Genomic DNA, 21,857 nt, shown 5'->3' on the forward strand with positions numbered 1-21,857 from the left:
TATTATTACTAATATTGTGTGTTCAGTCATATTTTACCTGTAGTCTAAACAAAGCCCCAGGTGAAATCAATATCTCTGTTCTGTGCCAGTTCCTTGGAAATTGTTAAACAGATTAAGGTAAAGAATAGATTATATCATACCATTGCTAACATCTGCATAACATTTTTCAGTGTTATTTTATATATGTATTTTTATAGAGTAAAAGAGCATCGTACTGCATAAGTTTTGCTATCTTTTTAACAGTGTTGTGTTCTCAGCTGTTCTACTGTGCATATGTGGTTTCAAACATCAACCTTTTATGATGTGTAAGCGGCCTATCAGTTTTTAGAACTAAGAAGAATATAACCTTGTTTAAATTAGGAATTAATTTTTATAACGTGGGACTTTTTTTTCATTGGGTTTTGCAACTGTCAACACACTGTTTTATTTGAGAAGTGTGAATTTGCAAGAACAAGGCACTAACAGTGTGATCATACTTGCACCAATGTTGTAATTAAAGTTTAACCAATGGTAGCATGTGCACAAATGCTACAACAATTATTTACATGTGTTTGAGCTGACATGTTATTAGTTCAATGACACAGTTATCACCTGAATATTAGTCAAATTTTTTTTTGTATTTGTTAGGGTTACATGGTATTTCAACAACACTTCTGTGCATAATATTAATAAGTACAGATAAAAACATACCACTTAGACTGATTCAGGGCACATTGGTTTATCTATAATATAAAGTTTTGTACTGTTTTCCCCACTGGGGTCTAAGGAAATACAGATTACCTGTGCAGCTAGACCTTAATAGTATTACCTAATTTTAAGCACATAACTGGTTTGCCCTCCATATCTTTAGTATTGTCTGAACAGTGTTAATTACACACGTGTATAAGTATTAGAAATATTTTTCCATAATCTCAAACAAAAAAAAATCTTGCGCACCAACAAATATGCAGTGAGGAAATGATTATATAGAACACACAATTCTCTCATAATAATTTATTGTCTGTAGACTGAAAAGCAAAAGTTAAAGGAACAGTTCAGTGTAAAAATTAAACTGGATAAAATGGATAGACTATGCAAAATAAAAAATATTTGTAATATAGTTAGGCAAAGACGCAATCTATAAAGGCTAGCGTGAGCAGATGTCTAACATAATGGGCAGAACTTTACATCTGCTTAATAATATACCACTGAAGCACTACATTAGAAATATTCTGAAAGCTTATTTCCTTGCAAGGTACAGAAAGCTCAAGATCTCTTACCTGAGTGGAGTTAGTTAGTTGGTTTTTCCACGGCTCCTCTGCGCTGCTGGTCAGGTTTGTGCGGTTATGAGGTAGTGCGAGTGCGTTTCGCTGCGGGTAAGGCACATTTCCATTACTTCCATTTCCCGTAATATGATTATTGCCTATCAACATAGTGTCTGCACTGCCCACTGGCCCTGTGGTACTGCAGGAAACTTGGCCTACTGGAAATGGTCCATTAGCCACAGGCTGCGCAGGGCAAGCCGGACGGATTCCAGGCTGAGCGGCATTAGGCATCCTGGTTAATGCAACCTGATGTTGCTGACCAGTGAGTGAGTTTGTAGGCAGTGTTGAGTCAGCAGTTGGCCCGTTAGCAATTCCAGTAGAACGTACCTGTGAAAGTCCAGTTTGTCTCATCTGTTAGAAAAAAATATAAAAAAATATGATGATGATCATTTAGGCAAATGGAAATAAATTCCTCTAATCAGTAAGTAAACCTAAAAGTCACTACTGAAATAAAGTGCTGTATGAGTGCAACACATTTGTAATCCTTTTAGTGATAACTGTGGTAAATAAATCTAATGGCTTAAATGCCAGTTTCGTATGGTTGAAATACTTAAGAATAATGGAATAAGTTAAGGATTAGATAAGGCAAAGGAAAATACTATTCTGTCAAATCCTAAAAATATATTTTATGCAATTATACATGGCATTGTAATTACAAAAAACTGTATAGACCTCCATTATAGATTTGCAAACTGTGGGGCTGGTCATTTAGGGTGCCAAAATTTTTGCCAAAATCCAGACTAAAATTAGACCTAGATCCTAAAGGCCTGACAGGGTGGAATATCGAGTAAACCCTTTAAATAGATACTGACAGCACTATAGCAGTATGACAAAACCACTTATATTTTCAAATATCTAACTTTGAGAGGAGTCAAGCAGGCACTAACTAAATGCTGGGCCTCAGAGGGACCAAGGTGTTGAATGCAAAAACTTTGGAAAATACAGCTGCAGTAGAAATCTGCAGATCTGCATTATTTGAGTACAGAAGCATCTACCTGCTGTTGCTGCTGCATTAAGACAAACTGAGCCTCCAACTGCTCCAACGCCGCTTTTTGTGCTGGATTCAGATTATTCCTGTTTGCTCGTAGCTGTTCCAATTGCTAAAATCAGATAAGTTAATTTTACATGGTGTAAGACACAAAATCTGCACGTGAAATGCTAATCTTTAAATCAATACTATATTGTAATATGTTTACTATAAGTATTCCATAAAAACTATTTTCAAACATCCTGAGGTCTAAAAGATCAACTGGTGTGAAGATAAGTTTAGATACACAGGGTAGTAAACATTGGTTTTAAGCATTATTTTTTTAGAATTTTAATAAAAAATGTGTTTGTGTTTTCAGGCTTTAAATGTAAACTGCTATTCGGTTGCTATTAGCTGAATTACCCTACCAATAAGACAGAAATATGATAGGGATTTAAATAAATTAATGAAATTGTAATCTCATACACATTACTTTTTGGTTGCTAGAATGCAGCGACCCTGACAGCAAATAGTGATGCACCCATAGATTTTTTTGCTTAAAAATATTTAGTTCTAGCTCTAACCCACCCATTTCTGTGTGCATACATTTTTTGTCCACACAGCCAAGAAATTAGGGGGAACTTCTGACTTATAACATCCTTATATTTTACAATAGAAAATACATTTACTACATATTTTGGCTCGTCTTCACTTCCTCATCTGACTGCAACAAAACACGGACTGGTCATCTGTAAGCCACAGGACCACAGGATTGTCTATAAAAGTTGACCCTTAAGCCGACATTCATGCTCAGATGGTCTTGCAGTTTATATCCCCCAAAAACTTTAACCAAAGCTGGAAATGTACCTCATCTAGCCTAATATAGCTTCAGTATACACTACATGCTTTTAAGTGCACTGTCAATACCCCATGCTCACCCCATGCTTGAGCACTTATTTAGAATGGATTTTAGCACAGTAATGCAAAAAAACAAAAAAAAAACAAAATGCACTTTTGTGCCAACACATATCTACACACCAGCAAAGAAAAAAACCTGTGTACAATTAGCCTTAACCCCTTGTATTGCTTATCAGTGTGTGACCAGTATGTTCAATATATACACCATTTTATTTTACAGCACTGAATAATATGTTGACATTTTATAATTACATTAAAATATGCCCACATTTCCACTTTAAAATTGCAAATATTTACAAGGATCTTACCATGACAATATAGGAGCAGAAAAGTGCTTATTGTAGGGCAAAGGTTAGGGCAAAGGTTACCTGGCATAATATAGAAACTTTGGTTTTGGGAGTGTCACTTTCAACCAATGCCTTCTCTAGTTTCTTGTTATGTAAACCCAAATGTAGGTCAGAAGATGATGCTAATGAAGATTGTTTGATTTTCATCAAAGCCAATAAAATATCTTAACCTCCCCCAAAAAACAAACAGTTGTTTGGATATTGCATTACTTTCAGTGCTTAATTCAAAACTAAAACAACCAAGAGAGAGACAGAAACAGCATAGGACTATTCATACCTGTACTTTGTGTGGCGGCAAACACCACGAATGTACTTGTTGCTGTCCTGGAGTATGTGACGCCAAATGGCCACTGCTCCAGGTATCAGAAGTATTCTATTGAAAAAAGAAATTATTGAGAACTCTTGATAATAGAACACTTTTAAACTGTATTCCAACTGCAATATGTTACAGGCAAAACAATCTATGTTCTTCAAATATTTGGTGCAATACTTAAGCACATTCATATGAAAAATTATTTGAGCGAACTTTCCTTCATTTTACATGTAATTAACTTAAATGAAGTGGATGGTTTAAAAAAAATAAATAAATAACAGCATGGGCCACATACATTTTTGGCATGTGAAATACCTTTGCTGGACTAGATGTTCTTTTCCTCTTGGCAGGACTTGACAGTTCATCTACCTGGCTAGAAGGAATCATGTGTAATGGCAAGGACTGCTGTGAAATTGGTGTTTGACTGAGGCCTAGTACAGATTCAGCATTCTGATGATGAGGTTTACAGGCCTAAGAATTGTAAGAAAGAAAATATGGTTCTGTGTAATATTTAATAGACACCCTACAAGGATAGGGTTTTGACATTCTCTGAGGAATAAGAATGATGTGGCTCCACATAAAAATTATACTGGTCCAAATGAATACCAGTATTAAAAAAAAATGAACTGATGAAAAAAATATGAGCTTGTTTAAGTAACAAAAGTAAAACAATTTAAAAAAGAGATCCACAAAGGTTCTTTATTGGTACCCAAAATGTAGGGATTTTATTTATTTATTTTTTTAAATCATCTCACTGTATTTATATTGTTGTACAAAAACATAAGAAAGTTTGGTGCTCAAGTAAGAGAATTTTGACACTTAATAGTGAAAATGAACTTTTATAAGCTGGGCATCTGTAGAACATAACCCAACTTCTCACCTGCTGTGCTGAGTTCATGGCACCCTGCCTGGAGGTAAGCTCTGCGGGGATTGGTAGGCTCCATGCCTCCTCAATACTAGGAAGCAATTTAGTTTTATTCTGTAGACTACCTTGTGGAAGGTTACACAACTGAGCCTAGGAAAAATTATGTAAGAAGGAAATTTAACACAGGCCTACTTTAGTAAGAGCATTATCACTACAACTTGCTGAGCTTTTGAAGCAAGAATTTATAATTTCCTCCATTTTAAAAAAAAATATAAAAGAGGGTAACCAGGATATAAACCTTTGTGATAAAAGATCAAGATCTGTGGAATATGAACAATTGCTTTGAAAACTTCAAACAATCGTTATAAACACAGTTGTTTGACTGTTTCCAATCAATACTGTAACTGCTGATGAAGCAAAGATGTTTACAAAAACATGTAACACAGAAAATGGGTGAAATGACTTTTTGGCCAGCTATTCATTCCACACACTTAAAAGCCATGAAACACATACAATGCATACAAAAAAAAATTATATATATATATATATATATATATATATATATATATACATATATATATATATATATACATATATATATACATATACACATATATAGTTATCATGGCATATACGCAAAAGACCTTTGTATTTCATATGTGTCTAACAATATTGTCATATATAGACATGTCAATGTAAGTGTGAAAAAATGTAGGTCTACCTGTAAGTATTTGATCCTTGCTGCAAGTGCAGAGGTATTGTTACAATTTTTGCTCCTTGTTGCATTTAGGTAGCATTTGATAGCATCCTGAGGCTGATTGCAGGATTCATATAATGTGCCCAAATCCATCCATGCTGCAGCATGACCATGGTCCAACTGAACAGCACATATGTAAGCCTGCAGAGCATCCATAGGTTGGTTTTGCTGCTGATAGAGCACACTAGAAAGAAAAAAGTGCCAATTTTTTTTTTAACTGTTTATCTGATTAAATAGATAAAAACTAAACTTTATTATTGCTTTAGCAATAAACTAGAGCACTAAAGCTAAACAAAAAAGAAGGGTCTGTAATCTAAAATGGTAACAAACAACTATACATGGGGTATATTTATCATGCTGTGTAAAAAGTGGAGTGAAGCGTTACCGGTGATGTTGCCCAGGGCAACCAATCAGCAATTAGATTTCAACAGTTAGAAAATCAAAGCAACGCATCTGATTGGCTGCTATGAGTAACATCACCGGTGATGTTTTACTCCACTTTTTACACAGCGTAATAAATATACCCCATAGTATCCTACAAGGTTTTTTTCAGATTATACTTGTCATAGTTTAACTGTAAAGCTCGAAAGCCATTGATGAAGCAGCCTTCCAGCATGGATTCTTTTGAGTATGCATGTACAACAAAATGATAGGTAAGAACCCTTAGTGCTCATACACTTGTACATTTCTTTTTGGTGCCGCTTTAATGTGTTCCATCACAAGGGTTATGTTCCAACTAAATTCTGGGCATGTGAGTACAATCAGAAATATACAGGACTGCATGCGTTTCCTTGTGGTGAAATGCACGAGAGCTTAAATGCAAGGAAACACACAAAAAAAGTCCTAATGCATTATTTGATACAAAGGATTCTGATCTTCTAAAGACAGTGATCACCAACCAGTAGCTCGTGAGCAACATGTTTGGATGTTGCTCCCAGTTGCCTCAAAGCAGGTGCTTATTTTTGAATTTCTGGTTAGGAGGCAAGTTTTGGCTGCATAAAAACCCAATGTAGTTGCCAAATAGAGCCTTCTGTATGCTTCCAGTTAATATAGCAATTATAGCTCTCATTGGCACCTCCAGGAACTTTTTCCATGTTTGCGTTGCTCTCCAAAACTTTTTCCATTTGGATTTGGCTCACGGGTATAAAAGGTTGGGAATCTCTGTTCTAAGAGAAGAAGCTTTTTGCTGTCAATCAGCGATTCAACTACTTGCTATTTAAAACAAACATCAGATGACTTTAAACCAAAGCTGCAGCAACCTGTCCCTCTCTTGGGAGTCTAATATCTCAAAAATATTAACAGGTAACTATTATACTATTATCACTATTATAAAAAGAGACTAAACTGGGGGTGTATGTTTAACTAAAATGTTTCACAAAAGTTTTCTTTTATTAGTTAACTAACTTTTTTCCAGGCTGTCACTGACTGATTTCAACTTATCTAACAGACTTATTCCAGCAAGTCAGCATTACTGGCAAACTGCACTGTCAAGCTATTTGCAATAGGAAAAAAAGATTGAAGAAGCATATTAACATTTTTTATAAAATTTAATAACTTATCGGCAATATTTTTGTAGATTTTTTTTAATAAAATCTGGTTGCACAGCCCCTTTAATAGTAAAATAACCTTCTTTAAGAAACTGTTTAGGAAACTATTCTTGTAGCAAACATACTAACCAAAATTACAGGTATAGTATCTGCATATAATTGCAGCCAAAAAACAACAGCCTAGAATTTGAGCCTTCACACTGATATATACACACACCAACTATTTTCTAAATATGCTGGCAAAATAGGTTATTTTGAACATGCATTTGATATTAGAGACCCACTTAAGACACATTGAGGATTCGGATGCATCATTACATGTACAGTAATCATTTTTGTCATTACAATCAAATCAGTTGTTCCAATAGTGTGAATGTTTGGTAAATGTTAAAATGCAGCAATACTTACCCTATAGAACACCAAGTATCTGCACTTGCCTCAGATTTATCAATAGACTGCCTATAGGATATGAAGGCATCCTGAACTTTGCCTATACTGGAATAGCACCTAAAAATAAGATGGGGAAACATTTGATAGAAAGGATTTAAATAGTTGCTTCGAGGGAAAAAAAAAAGTCTGACTGCTACTTAAGTAAAATAACCTATGCCAACATATTTCACTTTGTAATAACAAAACAAAATTTACACATTTGTAGGATGACCCTTCTATTACTACTAACCATGCTGTATTTCTAAACAGATGTATCAAATAAGAGCCTTGGACTTCAATGGACTTGTAAATCTTCAAACTTTTTGTTCAAAAGAAATGCACACAAATCACCTATCACTCTGAAGCAGCCTTTTCTATAGACATTATAATTAACTATGCCTGATGCATGGCACCATGAACTACAACAGCATGAAAGAATGACCATAATGTCCTGCCAGAACTTTGAGCAACACTAACAGTTTGTTCATAGCTTGTAATGAGAAATTATTAAAACTCTTACTGGGTTATGTATAGGAGTGGGGGTGTCAGCTGTTTGGTTTTAAACGGAGATCCGTTTTTAGTATGTGCTCTCCAGTTCTATAAGGGCTATCTATAGACTTGTTTAATGTGTTTGATAGTTAATTATGGGATTACAATCCCCAGGAATAATGATTCTTGTGTCATGGCTAGCCTCAGGCTGACTGTATACAGCATTACCACTATAGTACAATCTTTGGTACTGGTCCCTGGGGGTAGCAGTGAGTAGACACAGTTTTACTTAGAGATATATTATCTGGAAAGTCACTTGCAGTCTAATATACAATTTTGGTTATGCTTAAGTAGCCGCCCAGAAGGTAACCAATGTAAGCGTGAATTTAACATCTACATTTTACAATGTAGTAAAACACAAACTGAGGAAAAGCATTGTAATTAAGTATAAATACTTACAAAGAATAACCCCGTATGTAATAAAAGGCACTACATTTGCCCAGTAGTAATAACCCATAGCAACCAATAAGATGTTTCTTTTAACAGGTTAACAAAAAAAATCTACCCGTTAATTGGTTTCTAGAATTGGTTACTGCACCTGGGCACTAGCCTTTTATTACATAATCCCTTAAATGCCAAGTGGTAGGAGACAACAGTAAGGAGGTCCCTACCCAGTACAGCTTACAATCTAAGAAGGCAGAAAAATACAGGCACATAAATGAGTGACATGGTGCTACACTAAACACCTATCTTAGATGTATATTCTATCTATCAAGGAAAAATACAAATCTTACCTTCCAAGGAAATACCAGGATTGACCAGAGTTGGGATCTGCTTCTAAAGATTTCTGTAGATACTGAATAGCATAGCTTGCCTTTGTTGCTTTGTCTCCCAGCTGATCAACTGTGTGATGCATCCAACCTATTAAAAGTGAAAACTAATTTCACTGAGTAACTCCTAAATAGGCACAATGCACAACAGTCAATAGGTTATAAGTCACATATTCTGTAACACTGTGAGCTAACAAGGTTTCCAGCCTAATGCTGGCCCCCAAAGGTGTGCATGGACCAATAAAATGTCATAAAAATCATTGCTGCAGTTTTCAGCTATATATAAATTATGAGGGGAATTCAGAGCAATTTATTTTTGACCACAGGGCTGCTATTTAACTTAAAAGTATTTAAGTGATCTGCTAAGGTGAGAGATGTCACTACCAATTATCAATAAAGGTTAATAATGTTGAGACAAAAAAATTCATAGACCTACTTAGCTATACTCTTATACTTAATTTAAAGACAAATAAAGGTTACTATTGGCCATTAAGAAAACGTAAAAAAAATATTAGGTTATTAAAATGTAGTACAAACCTAACTGCTGTAAAACCGTAGCTTTAACTTGAGTTGGAAGGTTTTCGGTTTGCAAAAGTTGTTCATAAGCTTCTTTTGCAGAGTGATACTTTTTCTGTTTAAAAAATAAATACATAAATAAAACAAAATAAGCTATCAAGACAAAAAAGCTAGTATAGCACAGACTGTAACGCTTTCCAAAATTCAACTAAAAGACTTTGTTGAGTCATTTTTGTCATAGAAATTGGGCACTTATACACTTGAGCATTGTCACAGGAACCACAAGAAAATAATAAGTCTAAGCTTACCTGTGTTTCGTACAAGTGAGCAATATGAAACTGAACTGGAAAACAAAAGAAACAATGTGTTAGAAGCACTAAGGGAAATAAAAGGATAACTGTAACTGATACATAGTTCAGAAGTATGTTGCCTGGCCACTTAAACCTATGGCACAGAAAAAAATGAAGGTTTTGCCAGATATGTTTTTGTTTTTTTACAACACTTCAATTGTTTAAGCACTCATCTTTCTATTCAGGTCCTCATTCATTCTTCAGTCTCTAATTCAAACCACAGCCAGGTTGCTAGGCTAAATTTGACCCTAGCAACCAGATAGATGCTGAAATTCAAAATTGGAGAGCTGCTGAACAAAAAGCTAAAAAGTTTAAAAGTAACAAAATAAAAAAGGTAGACCAGCTGCAAATTGTCTCAGAACATCTCATTTAATTATTTGCTCCTGCTAATGCTGAGCCTGCAGAATTCTATCACTGGCCATTATGGTTGACCACATACCCTAGAGTTATTGTTAGAGGACTACAATCTAGATAAGGCAACAGGAAAATAATGTAGAAGCTGAATCACAGAGGTTTTTAGAAGTAAGAAAACAAGAGCTACTGCTTCTGGTTAGTGAATCATTTTCAATTGGTTAATTTTAAGAATTTTTGCCCTGCCACATCAAGCAAAAACAGACACTAAACTGCCTTCTCTTTCATTTCCCTTTATACAGACAGTAGAACAGTGCTATTAAAGCACCCTGATTTTCTGTAAACAATTCAGATTAATATGCTGGTGAAAGTGTTGTTAAAGATTCAGAGGAAAGGCTACTGTAATAAACTTCCTGGATGTCAGGAGCTAGCTATCAGAACCATTTTGAGGGCGTATTTCCATACTTTCTTTATATTTTCTGTAGAAAAGTATGCATAGTGTTAGAGCGCTTTAAACAGATCATAGTACATATATGGGACCCATTATCCAGAATGCTTGGGACCTGGGGTTTTCCAGTTAAGGGGTCTTTCCGTAATTTGGATCTCCTACCTTAAATCTACTAAAAAAAATTATTTAAACAGTAATTAAACCCAATAGGATGGTTTTGGCTCCAATAAGGATTAATTACATCTTCGTTGGGATGGAGTACATGGTACTGTTTTATTAATAGTCTATGGGAGATGGCCTTTCCGTAATTCGAAACTTTCTGGATAAGGGGTTTCCGGATAATGGGTCCGATACCTGTACATGATGCACTGCAAAGTTCAACAAAAAGTGGCTCATATAGCAGATGTATGAATATAGAAAGAGAAATAATAGAGAATTAATAGAGAAAGCCTAAGACGTTGACAGAATCCCATAATATATAATACCTGTCTGAATTTGAAAAATTAACATTTTAGATTTATAGATTTTTTTATTACAGACAGTACACTTCAGAGATACAATACATAAGAGCAGCAAAATGGTATTCCCAAATTGCACAAATATTGTTAGTACCCATCAAGCAAAAAGGATTGATGAGAAAAATAGATATGATGATGTATAGAGGCCCTGTTCTGCAAATGTTTGACTCACATTTCTAGCATGACATGACTTTCCTTATGATAACACCAAAATATGAACATGAATATAAAAGGTTAATCTTAGTTTTTAGAAAAATGAACACTGGCATCTTCCTTCCGGTGATGAGATGCCAGAAACAAAAGTGAGAAGATACCCTAAAGTGGTCCTTCTAGAAGACCAGAACAGCATTCTCTTGTCAGCAGTTCAGGATGCATTTCATTCTATTCCACATAGGCATATTCATGGAATGTGCAAGAAAAGAGTGTCAACAAACACTACTGAGTTGTGAAAGTCACTATTTTGTACATCACAGTGTTCAAAAATTTATGAAAGTTTGGTCGTTAACATTTTAAATTAACTCACTATAAAGCATTAAGCTTATAACACATAAATACTTACTCTCAGCTTTGGACAAAGTGCAGGGATTACAGTCAATCAAAGCCAGCTGAAAATGCTGTGAGAAAATGTAAGAGGGTTCATTATTTTTATTTGTATATGGATACTTTTATTTTTACTGTATAGTACTTAAATACTGTAGTGCTTACAATTTAAATGTTTGAAATTCTTCATGCTAGTAAGGCACTGAGAAAAATATTTGCACATGCTGTAACTTTTCCCTCTCAGTATCTATACTAAATTCATGTACATCATTAACATATTCTGTAATACTAATATATTCTTTAAGATTCTATAAGATTATTCAGTATGGACACCAGCCCCTGTCCCAATTGAAGCTTACAATCTAAGGTACCCATCACACACATACTAATCAATTAAACTGCCTGTATGTTTTTGATGTATGGAAGGAAACTCAGAGTGTCATGGGGAGAAAAAACATTAAAAGTACCTTATAACATAACCACATATTTAAGAATTTTCAACTTTGCTTAGCCCTATAAGAACCTTTCAACATAAATATACGGTTTCAAATGTGCGCTTTTCCTTGAAAATGAATCAGCATTAAATTAGGTCTTTTCCTCATCTCAAAATTGATATTCAAATCAAAATGCTAATAAATTCAGCAACAGAAAACAAAACTGTAATTCAGCATTCATACCTGTAAATTTCATTATCCTTTGTGTATTGATGCAGATAACTAGACTGGGTTGCTTTTGGGGCTGTTACCATAGCAATATTACTGAGGGAATTTGAAAAATCACTAAATATAAAGTAAATAATAGCACAAATGATGGGTGAACATTATTTAAATTCATCCAGAATAAAAGGCAGCAAGTCTACATATGAATAAAAAATTAACAAATAACATATCTGTTAATAGAAAAGCTTAGAAATAACGTGTTATCTTTTGCAACTCAATACTTTCATCCTGAGTGACCAAAAGAGGACAATATGGAACATTTATGTGTATACTAAAGCATTCAGCAAATAAAATTCAGTTAACACATATAAACTCATTAAAAATAAATTTAAGCAAAACCAAAATACAAGGGATTTGCTTAAGAAGAGCATCTAATTAAAATATATGAACAATGTACAAGAGACTAAAATCTAAGAAATTCCCTTTAAATGCTAGAAACAAAACAAAACATGATTTTCTCTAGGTTTTACTAACCAGAAAAAAACCTAAAACGGTATCAAGAAAACACAGCAATAGCAATAAAATGTTAGCTACAAATTACTAGGTGTAATCACAAACACTACTCACCAGCAAAGAAACACAAAAAGCCTTCTTAAATTCACATTTTGCAGTCTGCAACAAGCAGAAGCAGCTAGAAAACATCTGCACCTCATACAAATATTGCGGTACTGAAGCTGGCTACTGCTGTGTGAAATGGTTATTATGCAGGAGAGGCCACTGCAGTTCAGAAACGACACACAATACCTCAAGGCAGACAGCAGTCTATAGAAATTCAAATCCACTGTAAGAGGATTTACCTAGAAGGTGCTGCACTGAATGTTAAAAAGTAATTGTGCCTTGAGGGGGGGAAAAAACTGATAAGCTAAAATGGAGTAATTTGGACCGTGCGCTTTTTTTTCCAAACCAATATTTTTTTTATTTACTGCTGCAATCTAAAACATAGCTTACTGTATTTATAAATTTAGAGAACAATTTCAAAATAAGGATGGTTCATAGAACACTGTTTCAAGGACATCTGATGTTTAGAAAAAGCAATGTATAAACTAGCGACATTAAAAAATAAAGCAAATACAGAATGGACTGAATTGCTAAATTGCATAAATTGCAACTCATGTTCACCTGAACAATAAAAGTTAAATTTAATGACCGGAAGCAGTTTTAGCAGGTACAGGTATCGGACCCCTTATCCGGAAACCCGTTATCCAGAAAGCTTCGAATTACGGAAAGGCCGTCTCCCATAGACTCCATTTTAATCAAATAATTCAGAATTTTAAAACTGATTTCCTTTTTCTCTGTAATAAAACAGTACCTTGTAATTGATCCCAAGTAAGATATAAATAATCCTTATTGGATGCAAAACAATCCTATTGGGGTTAATTAATATTTTATTGATTTTTTAGCAGACTAAAGGTATGGAGATCCAAATTACAGAAAGACCCCTTATCCGGAATACCCTTGGTCCCGAGCATTCTGGATAATGGGTTCCATACCTGTATTCTCTAATAAAGCATTCAAAATACTAAGTGGTTTGCAGGATAGGGCAATTATTGGAGCAGGGTAGAATAGATTTTTTACTTAAAAATTTTTTAGTGTTACTTTTCCTTTAAGAGCCAAAATTCCAGCTAGCAAACTGAAATTTAGTCTCTCCTAGGGCAGAAAGCGCAACTGCGCTCTTTGCACTAGCAATGCGCTTGTCTCGATCCAACGCTGAATTTCTCAGCACTTTGGGGTAGGAGCGGCAGCATTGGGAAGGTCACCTCAGGGAAGCCTGGGGCCCAGAAATGCCAGTGTTCATCTGTATTGTTTATTATACATATGTATACATCCGCACTTTTCATCATCAGCCCCAAAACAGGCTTTCTGGACTGGTTACATTGATAAAACCTCTCTGCTAGTAGTTGACTATATAGGAATAGCAACATGCAAATCTGAGGGTTACACATACCCTGTGTGCCACAGTTCTCAATTAAGAACTGATGCTCTTAACAATAGAACACAGGGTGATTGGTGATACTTTCTGCAAACTTTAAGTACACCTGCTACCAGCAGGGCGAATTGCGATTTTTTTTAGTCACTGCCACATTTTTGTGCAAATGTGATTGGCGCCCTGTTGTGCTTCTCATTATGGCTATTGGGTCAATGCTTAGGTTTTTCTTGTCCAGATGCTTCTGTCGCCAGAAATAACGGGCACTTCTCACAGGCAACAAAAACAAATGCATGACTCTGCATAGCCAGGTTAGTGTACTTCTGCCACTGCTGAAGCCCCCACAGATTCATATACCAAAATGTTCAGTGAGCAGCTAAAAATGAAGGAGTATGAAAAGACAATATATTAAAAAAAAACTAAAAACTTTTTTTTTTTGAGTACTAATAAACCACTGAAATCAGCATTACAATAATTAATATATATGTAGATATTAAAATATATATGTAAACATAAAAACATAGTTCCAAAGGAGTAGTTCACACATCAAAAACTGTAAAAGCAGCTTGTATTACATTCAACAATCTACAGCCCTCTTAACTACTTGCAACAACATTAAGCACTAGTTTGCAGGTTTATGTTTTAATAAATAAGCATTTACCTTTAAACTTGACTCATAGTCAGTATTCACTTTAAACATCAGTCCAAGTCGTAAATGAATTTCCTTGGCGCGACAGAAGCTGGGTTCGACGTAAAGCACTTCCTGAAATGCTCTAATTGCCCTGAGGAAAAAAGTGTTATTGCATAGAAAAGTTGGTATGATAAAAAGCAAATGGAAAAAAAAAATTAACATTTAACTACTGGCACAATGGGCATTTGGTGCACTCAAGCTGTATGTAACAAATGAATGTTCGTTACCTGGCAAATCCTGAATAAACTCAAAAAAAAAAAAAAAAAATTATATATATATATATATATATATATATATATATATATATATATATATATAATGTATGATCTCTATTTGTTTTAACCACTATTTATTCACTTTTTAATCACGTTTTTTATTAATATGAGGGAAACGCTATGATAGATATGTATATAAATTAGCACTGTTATTTCCCCTTTAGATGGGAGGGCATGAATTTAGATATATTATCATGCTTAATTGGGTATGTATAATGATTGGTTGAATGCACTATTTAAACACCGTGGTCACTTCTGGGTATTATCCTGACGACGGTCCCTTGTGGATCGAAACGCGTCGATCTGAGTGTGGATATTTTAACAGGGGGTGTATTATTGATTAAGTCATTTGACAAATCTCTAAGCACCATCTATAAGAACATTATAAGGGAATATTATAGGGATATTCATGGCTCTTCTGCTTTATATACGGATATTAAGTGAGAAAAACCATGTATGCTTACCAGTGAAATGCATTGTAATGGAAGTAGACCAAACCAAGGCCATAAAGAAAGGCAGCATTCTGTAAAGTCAATATAAAACAAGGAACATTTTAAGCGTTAGTTTAAAACCAATAAGAAAAAAAACCTGTAGCATTAATGTTTCTTATGGGGAAGATTGAAAACATTCCCTATCACATTTTCTGCAAATTCTCAGCACGTCACAGATTCTACACAGACTTTATTATTTATTGACACTATTATATCTTACATAGCAATGATATTTTATGCAGTACTTTAAAGAAAGAAAAATGATTCTGACATGGACACTTCTCTTCAGGTAAAAAAAAAATAAAAAAAATCATCTACTCCCACTGGAACACAAAAGCATTTTTAAAGCACCACCACAGAAAGAATAAACAAAGTCAAAAAACATCCATATGAACTTAAAACATGTCGTCAAGTACTGTTGTGGGTTGGTCCTAAATCCAAAGGTTGGTTCATTTGAATCAGCACGTTACTTCTTTAGCGGGTCATGGGCCAAACTCTATGCACAGGCCCACCTTATCCACGTGTTTTTCCTTCCTGCTTTGGTTGCTTAATTATATTAGTGTGGCAGCATGTCAGGTTGGGCACCACTAATCTCAAAAAAAAAAAAACTAACATAAATGATTATGTTACCACATTTTTACCAAATGTGTCTTTTCCTGCACAAAAAGCCACATAAAAAAAAAAAATCTCAAAACTACATGGGTTTTCCTGTAAATTGGACCACCATACCGTAAGCCTACATAAAATAAATAAAATATAAACATTAAATAAACCCAAATAGCATATTTACAATAAAGGACAAGGTACTGTTTCACAATTGCAGAGGAAAAGTAAATACCTACAACACTCACAAAAAATTAAAAATGCTTTGTACACAAAACATTTTTGTAACATTTAATTTTTTAGTAGCAAAGCAATACTGACAGCGAATTAGGAAAAATTTAAGCAAAAGCAGTAGTGCTGTGACTAGGACCTAAAGTCCTGGGAATGGTGCTGTTTAATGGAAATCTTAGCCCAGAACACTGGTCTTAGAAACAGCACTACTGCATCAAGGGTGCTACTGCATTAAGGGCAAACTTTTTTACCTGAGTTAAAAGGGACATAGATTCATGAGGGATGGGGGGTCATTCTTCCACTTTAGAGAGCAATGTAAAGCTCTATCTATTCTAAATTAAATGCCATGCAGTTTTGGTCTCCAGTGCCCAAATGGGATATTACGGAATTCAAGAGTCCAAAGAAAGGCGACTAAGCCAGTAGGTCCTTCTGACAGACATGAAGCATCTATTCAGGTTAAAAGAAATGAGGGGAAGGTTTTTTTACGGTGAGGGCTGTGAAGATTTGGAATTCTCTCCCTGATGGTGTCCATACACACGTTAAGATCTGCTCGCTTGGCGAGGTCACCAAGCGAGTGGATCTTCTCCAAATATCCCCCACCTGCGGGTGGGCGATACAGGGGAAAATGTAGGCTAACGTTGAAATTATAATGGCGGCAATCGGTCGGGGACCACACCAACAAACCGATGTGGTCCCTGATCAGACTAAATCTTTTAACCTGCCCGCGTGATATCAGGCCAATCTCAGGCCAGATATCGGTCCGGCATGCCCCTCGTTCCTGCCCCTACATGGGCGATAAGCTGCAGAATCGATCCAAGGGACCGATATCAGCAGCTACAATCGGCCCGTGTATTGTCACTTTTAATCAGTGGTACTGGCAGATTCCTTAGATAGCTTTAAGAAGGGGTTGGATTGGCTTTTAAGCAAGTGGAAAAATATATTGTTAATAAAAATAGCACTTAGGCAGGTTTTATTTAGACAAAAAAGGTAGAACTTAATGGACGTGTTTTTTTTTTTTTCTTTTTCAACCTAAGTTACTGTGCTACTATCACATTCACTTAAAATTCTCATAGCTGGCTAAACCATTTTAAAGAGATACGGACACCTGAATTTTTTTTTTTTTAAATACATCATAGCATTGTCTTTGCATGAGCTTTATTATTTTGCTATAAAATATCTCTATGAGGGGACTGCCATATTTCTGCAGCAGTAGAAACTATAACTGACAGGTTGAGAAGCATGTCAGGTTGGCAAAAGAGTCAGGTTAAGTTAAATTACAAAAGCTGGCCTATCATGAAAAATGATCAGTAAGACCTATAGGTAACTTTTAATGTACACTAATATTTTGAAGAGTAGCATTTCAGTGTCAGAATCACTTGAAGGCATGGTGCTCCACAAAACATTCCCCATAACCAGAAGATTCCAAGCATTATGAATACTGGATCTCATATAAAAAAAAAACAGGCAAACAATAAATCCTGAGTTGGACAAGACTCTTCACAAGAACTTATGCTAGCTTAGTTAACCCCAAGAACAAAGCACTATATTACAGAGATAAAACAAATTGGTCAAAAATAAAGCAACTGGAGCCAGCTGCATTACCACTGTATTGATGCCTGTATTGACCACTGTATTTGATGCCTATTAAAATCTGTTGTCTTCACAGGAAATATGAAAACCTGGGAGGACACTTTGGGCAAAAATGAGGCAAGGTCACCAAGGAAGCAGGTCTTTGAGTATAATGCAGCTTAAGGACACTGGCACACATTTATTTTGGTTATTGTGTTGCCCCAGCAATTCTGAGAGTTACCATAGTCCCTGGAACAGTTTCCCATTGATTTGTTTGCACATCAAATGACTTGCTTAAAAATGTAGCCAGTATTTGTCAGAGGCAATCAAATGACACAAAACTGGTCTTAAATGTAAACACCTGTTGGACAAACCGAGCCCCCAACATACTATACTGATTATATTAGAAGCCTCTATGCCGACCTGTCAGGAAAGGACTGCATTTATGCAATTGCCCAATGCACCAAGATGATTAATAAACCTGCCAGATATCTGTTGGACAGGCCATAGGTTTTGAGTCTGCGGTCTAACACATAGAAACACTTGCATATGCAATGTTTACCTTAGCTGCTGCATTTTTTATGTGAATTGCCATTCACCTCATGTTGTTCTGCACAAAATCAATGATAAATAACTGAACAAAATATGTACCCAACTTAGGATATATAAAAAAATGTTAGACACATGTCTCTACACACACACACACCAAGCCAATCATCATTTAAACTGACCTATAAATGAATATTTCAAAAGATTTTTCTACCAAGGCTAATGTCACAAGTCTGGTTCTTAACAGCCATTTCAAGCAGATCTGCACCCATTTGTTCCTTGTACTGCACTGACCTGTGTGCACACACATGGAGCACCAAAAGTCACTCTGTGGGATCACAAAGGAAAACAGTGCACTTAAAACAAAGTGCACAAAAAAAAAACACGTATAAAATAATATCTGTACCTTCCACTAGATAAAATAAATGCCAAATAAAGTTTTTTAGAATAGAATATATTTATGTGATTTTTCTTGGAACATGATACATTTTTGTAAAATCTACATTATTCATCAATTCAAATATACTAAGTAATGCATACGTTTTTCCACTGGTGATTTATAATATTGCCTGTGGGAAAATATTTTTAGCTTAGTTGCTCATTGTAGAGGACATGCACATTCCCATACTTATCATGTGGATGCTGTAATAGCATCATTAAATGAGAAAACTTTAGTCATCCTTCTAAAGATTATTTGATAAGACTAAAAGACTTCGCTACCTGCACCACTACCGGTATCATCTACATGTTAAAATGCCTATGTGCAATCGAAATATATATATATAGGGGGGAGCAAAACACACGACATAAAAATAAAAGCACTTTTTTTGCAGAAATTTAGCATTTTGTCTCGTGCTCCCCCCAATATATATTTTTCGATTGGACATTGGCTGAGAGTGCGGCTCTATTGCTGGGGGTTTGATGCATGAAGTCTGGAAGGCTGAGCGCAGAGGATTTATCTATTCGAAAATGCCTATGTGGTAAGGCATATGTGGGCAAAACTAAAGGTGGCCATACACGCACCGATATTATCGTACGAAACCTCGTTTCGTACGATAATCGGTGCGTGTATGGCATGTCAGCGAGCCGACCGATATCGCAGGAAGCTGCTGATATCGGTCGACTCGCCGATCGGCCAGGTTAGAAAATTTTGATCGGGCGCCATAGAAGGCGCCTGACCAAAATTCTCCCTTCAGAGCTGAATCGGCAGAAGGAGGTAGAAATCCTATTGTTTCCACCTCCTTACCTGCCGATTCAGCCCTGAATGGTGTGTGGCGGATCTGACGATGTTTCGTGCGACCGACGGTCGTACGAAACATCGTGAGATCGCCACGTGTATGGCCAGCTTAAGAGAGATCAGGACCAGAATTGGCAAACACGGAAGAACAATTGATAACTGTGATCTAGAAAAAAAACGAAGTAACACCGGTGAGCAAACATAGGACATAATAGAACACAATTAAGATGGTTGGTCCTACAGGTGGCGAATAATCCCTCCTGAGGAGGTGATTACAATAGGGTGTTATTACAAAAGGAAATGTGGATTGACAAACTGGATACCATGGCTCCTATAGGCCTTAGTAAAAGTCAACATTTTTATTGCTTCTTCTAATATGTGTAACCTTTTCATTTGCATCTGGATATTTGTGATTTTTTATTTTGTTATTAGTGACATCTCTCTCCTTGTACAGCCACTACTGTATGTTCACGAATTGGAAATTTCTGTAAGAATGGACTATACCTGAATATTGGAAAATTCGAGCTATTTTTTCCTGCTTATAACATGTGTGTCACGCACAGGTATTTTTTCTTCACTATTATGCTAAAGCAGTGCCAATATGTTAATGTTTGGTTTGTAACAGCACCTAAGGAAGGGAAAGCATCCCCCAAAACATTGTGTGCAGAGATCTTATTAAACAAGAACATTTCTTAGCACATTTGCTGGATTTGAGTGCCATCTGTTACAGTTTTATGTTGTTGCTACGTATTGGGTCCTGGGCAAAAGAGCTTACAGACTTAAGCACCACTTCAAATCATTGAACATTTTTGCACAAGATTGGGAAGTATCAATTAAAATGGTATATACCTTCCAGTAGTCAGATTGTAAACTGTAGTACCTCTGGTATGCAGATAATGCTGTAAGAAAACACAACAACAAACCAGTTAAACAACAAATACTCTTAACTTACTATTTAAAGTAGTTCTTTATAGGCACCTATACAAAGACTGAAACCTATGAATTGATGCTTTGCCACTGAAATTATTCCAAAGACAGACAAAACGTGCTAAGATAATTAGAGCAGTGTTATAATGAAGTCATGCAAACTTTCCATAAGCACAGATTTTTTGTGTGTTTATCTTTCAGCTTCTAGCTAGCTGTACATTAAATTATGAGGCAGGATATAAATCCAGCAATTAGTGTTTTACTAACCTGCAGCATGGGTAGATAAAATAAGGGGAAACAATTATATGTAGTAAATGTTTACCATCATTAATTGCTGCATACACTATTAAAAAGCTTGGCATAAGTTATCTTTTTCAAAAGTTTTCTTAACTTTATTTAAAGGAGAAGGAAAGGCTACCTCACTGGGGGGTGCAAAAATGTTAGGCACCCCTAATGACTTTAACCGGTTATGTGAAACTACCGGGCAGGGCTCCTGGTAGGAGAAAACTGCACCGGCAGGGGTGTATGCGGGCAAAAACAGAGCGAAAACCTGCTTTTTCTCTCAACTTCGCATGCGTCGGATGCCTAACATTTGGCACACCCCAGTGATTTAGGCTCTCCTACTTTAAAATGCTCTGCCACATATGGGTGGGCAGAACTCTGCTCAAATAATACTCACTTGCATTCCTAAGAAGTATGCCTGTTACCATGTATCCTGCAGGCAATGCGTTCCTCATCATTTAATTATGTAACACCAGCAAGTTATGCAGCCTTTTACATGAATTTATAACAAATAGATGTCTTACAGAATAAAAATGGGATCAGATGACCCTGCTCATTAGTGCTTAGTCCATATATTATACAAATTGGGAATTGATGTAGAGAAAGTTTTTTGATAATAGTGAAGGTTACAGATGTTTTAACCAATTATCTTGAGAAAGCTTATTTCCGAACAATAAAAGCTATATAAAAATATTTTCATGACCGTTCCTCTTTAAGAAATGTTTGTTATTTATTAAACAGGACAGAGTGAAACTGAAAGCAGTTTCACTTCTCAACTTCCTGTGGTTCAGGCAAGTTGGAGAGGAGGAGAAAGTATATAAAGCAGGAGGATACAACTATGATAGCTTTGCTACAAACATAAACAGCACA

The 21,857-nt window shown here is 35.6% G+C and overlaps 1 protein-coding gene across 4 annotated transcripts in view; it reads right to left on the minus strand.

The window, feature by feature from the left end:
- Positions 1 to 21,857, minus strand: part of kdm6a (lysine demethylase 6A) — an 80,301-nt gene that overhangs the window by 24,027 nt on the left and 34,417 nt on the right. Inside the window, exons 4-18 of one of the 4 annotated variants that reach the window (XM_031895734.1) lie at positions 20,628 to 20,677; positions 15,563 to 15,621; positions 14,794 to 14,914; positions 11,509 to 11,563; positions 9,591 to 9,625; positions 9,304 to 9,397; positions 8,731 to 8,857; positions 7,427 to 7,525; positions 5,436 to 5,655; positions 4,730 to 4,864; positions 4,165 to 4,320; positions 3,814 to 3,909; positions 2,300 to 2,404; positions 1,632 to 1,655; positions 1,260 to 1,349 (exon numbers count right to left, since the gene is read on the minus strand). In XM_031895734.1, the coding sequence (XP_031751594.1) occupies positions 1,260 to 1,349; positions 1,632 to 1,655; positions 2,300 to 2,404; positions 3,814 to 3,909; positions 4,165 to 4,320; positions 4,730 to 4,864; positions 5,436 to 5,655; positions 7,427 to 7,525; positions 8,731 to 8,857; positions 9,304 to 9,397; positions 9,591 to 9,625; positions 11,509 to 11,563; positions 14,794 to 14,914; positions 15,563 to 15,621; positions 20,628 to 20,677 (1,466 nt within the window). 4 annotated transcript variants of the gene reach the window in all.

Source organism: Xenopus tropicalis, chromosome 2 (assembly GCF_000004195.4).
Source record: "Xenopus tropicalis strain Nigerian chromosome 2, UCB_Xtro_10.0, whole genome shotgun sequence".
NCBI classification, from domain to species: Eukaryota; Metazoa; Chordata; class Amphibia; order Anura; family Pipidae; genus Xenopus; species Xenopus tropicalis.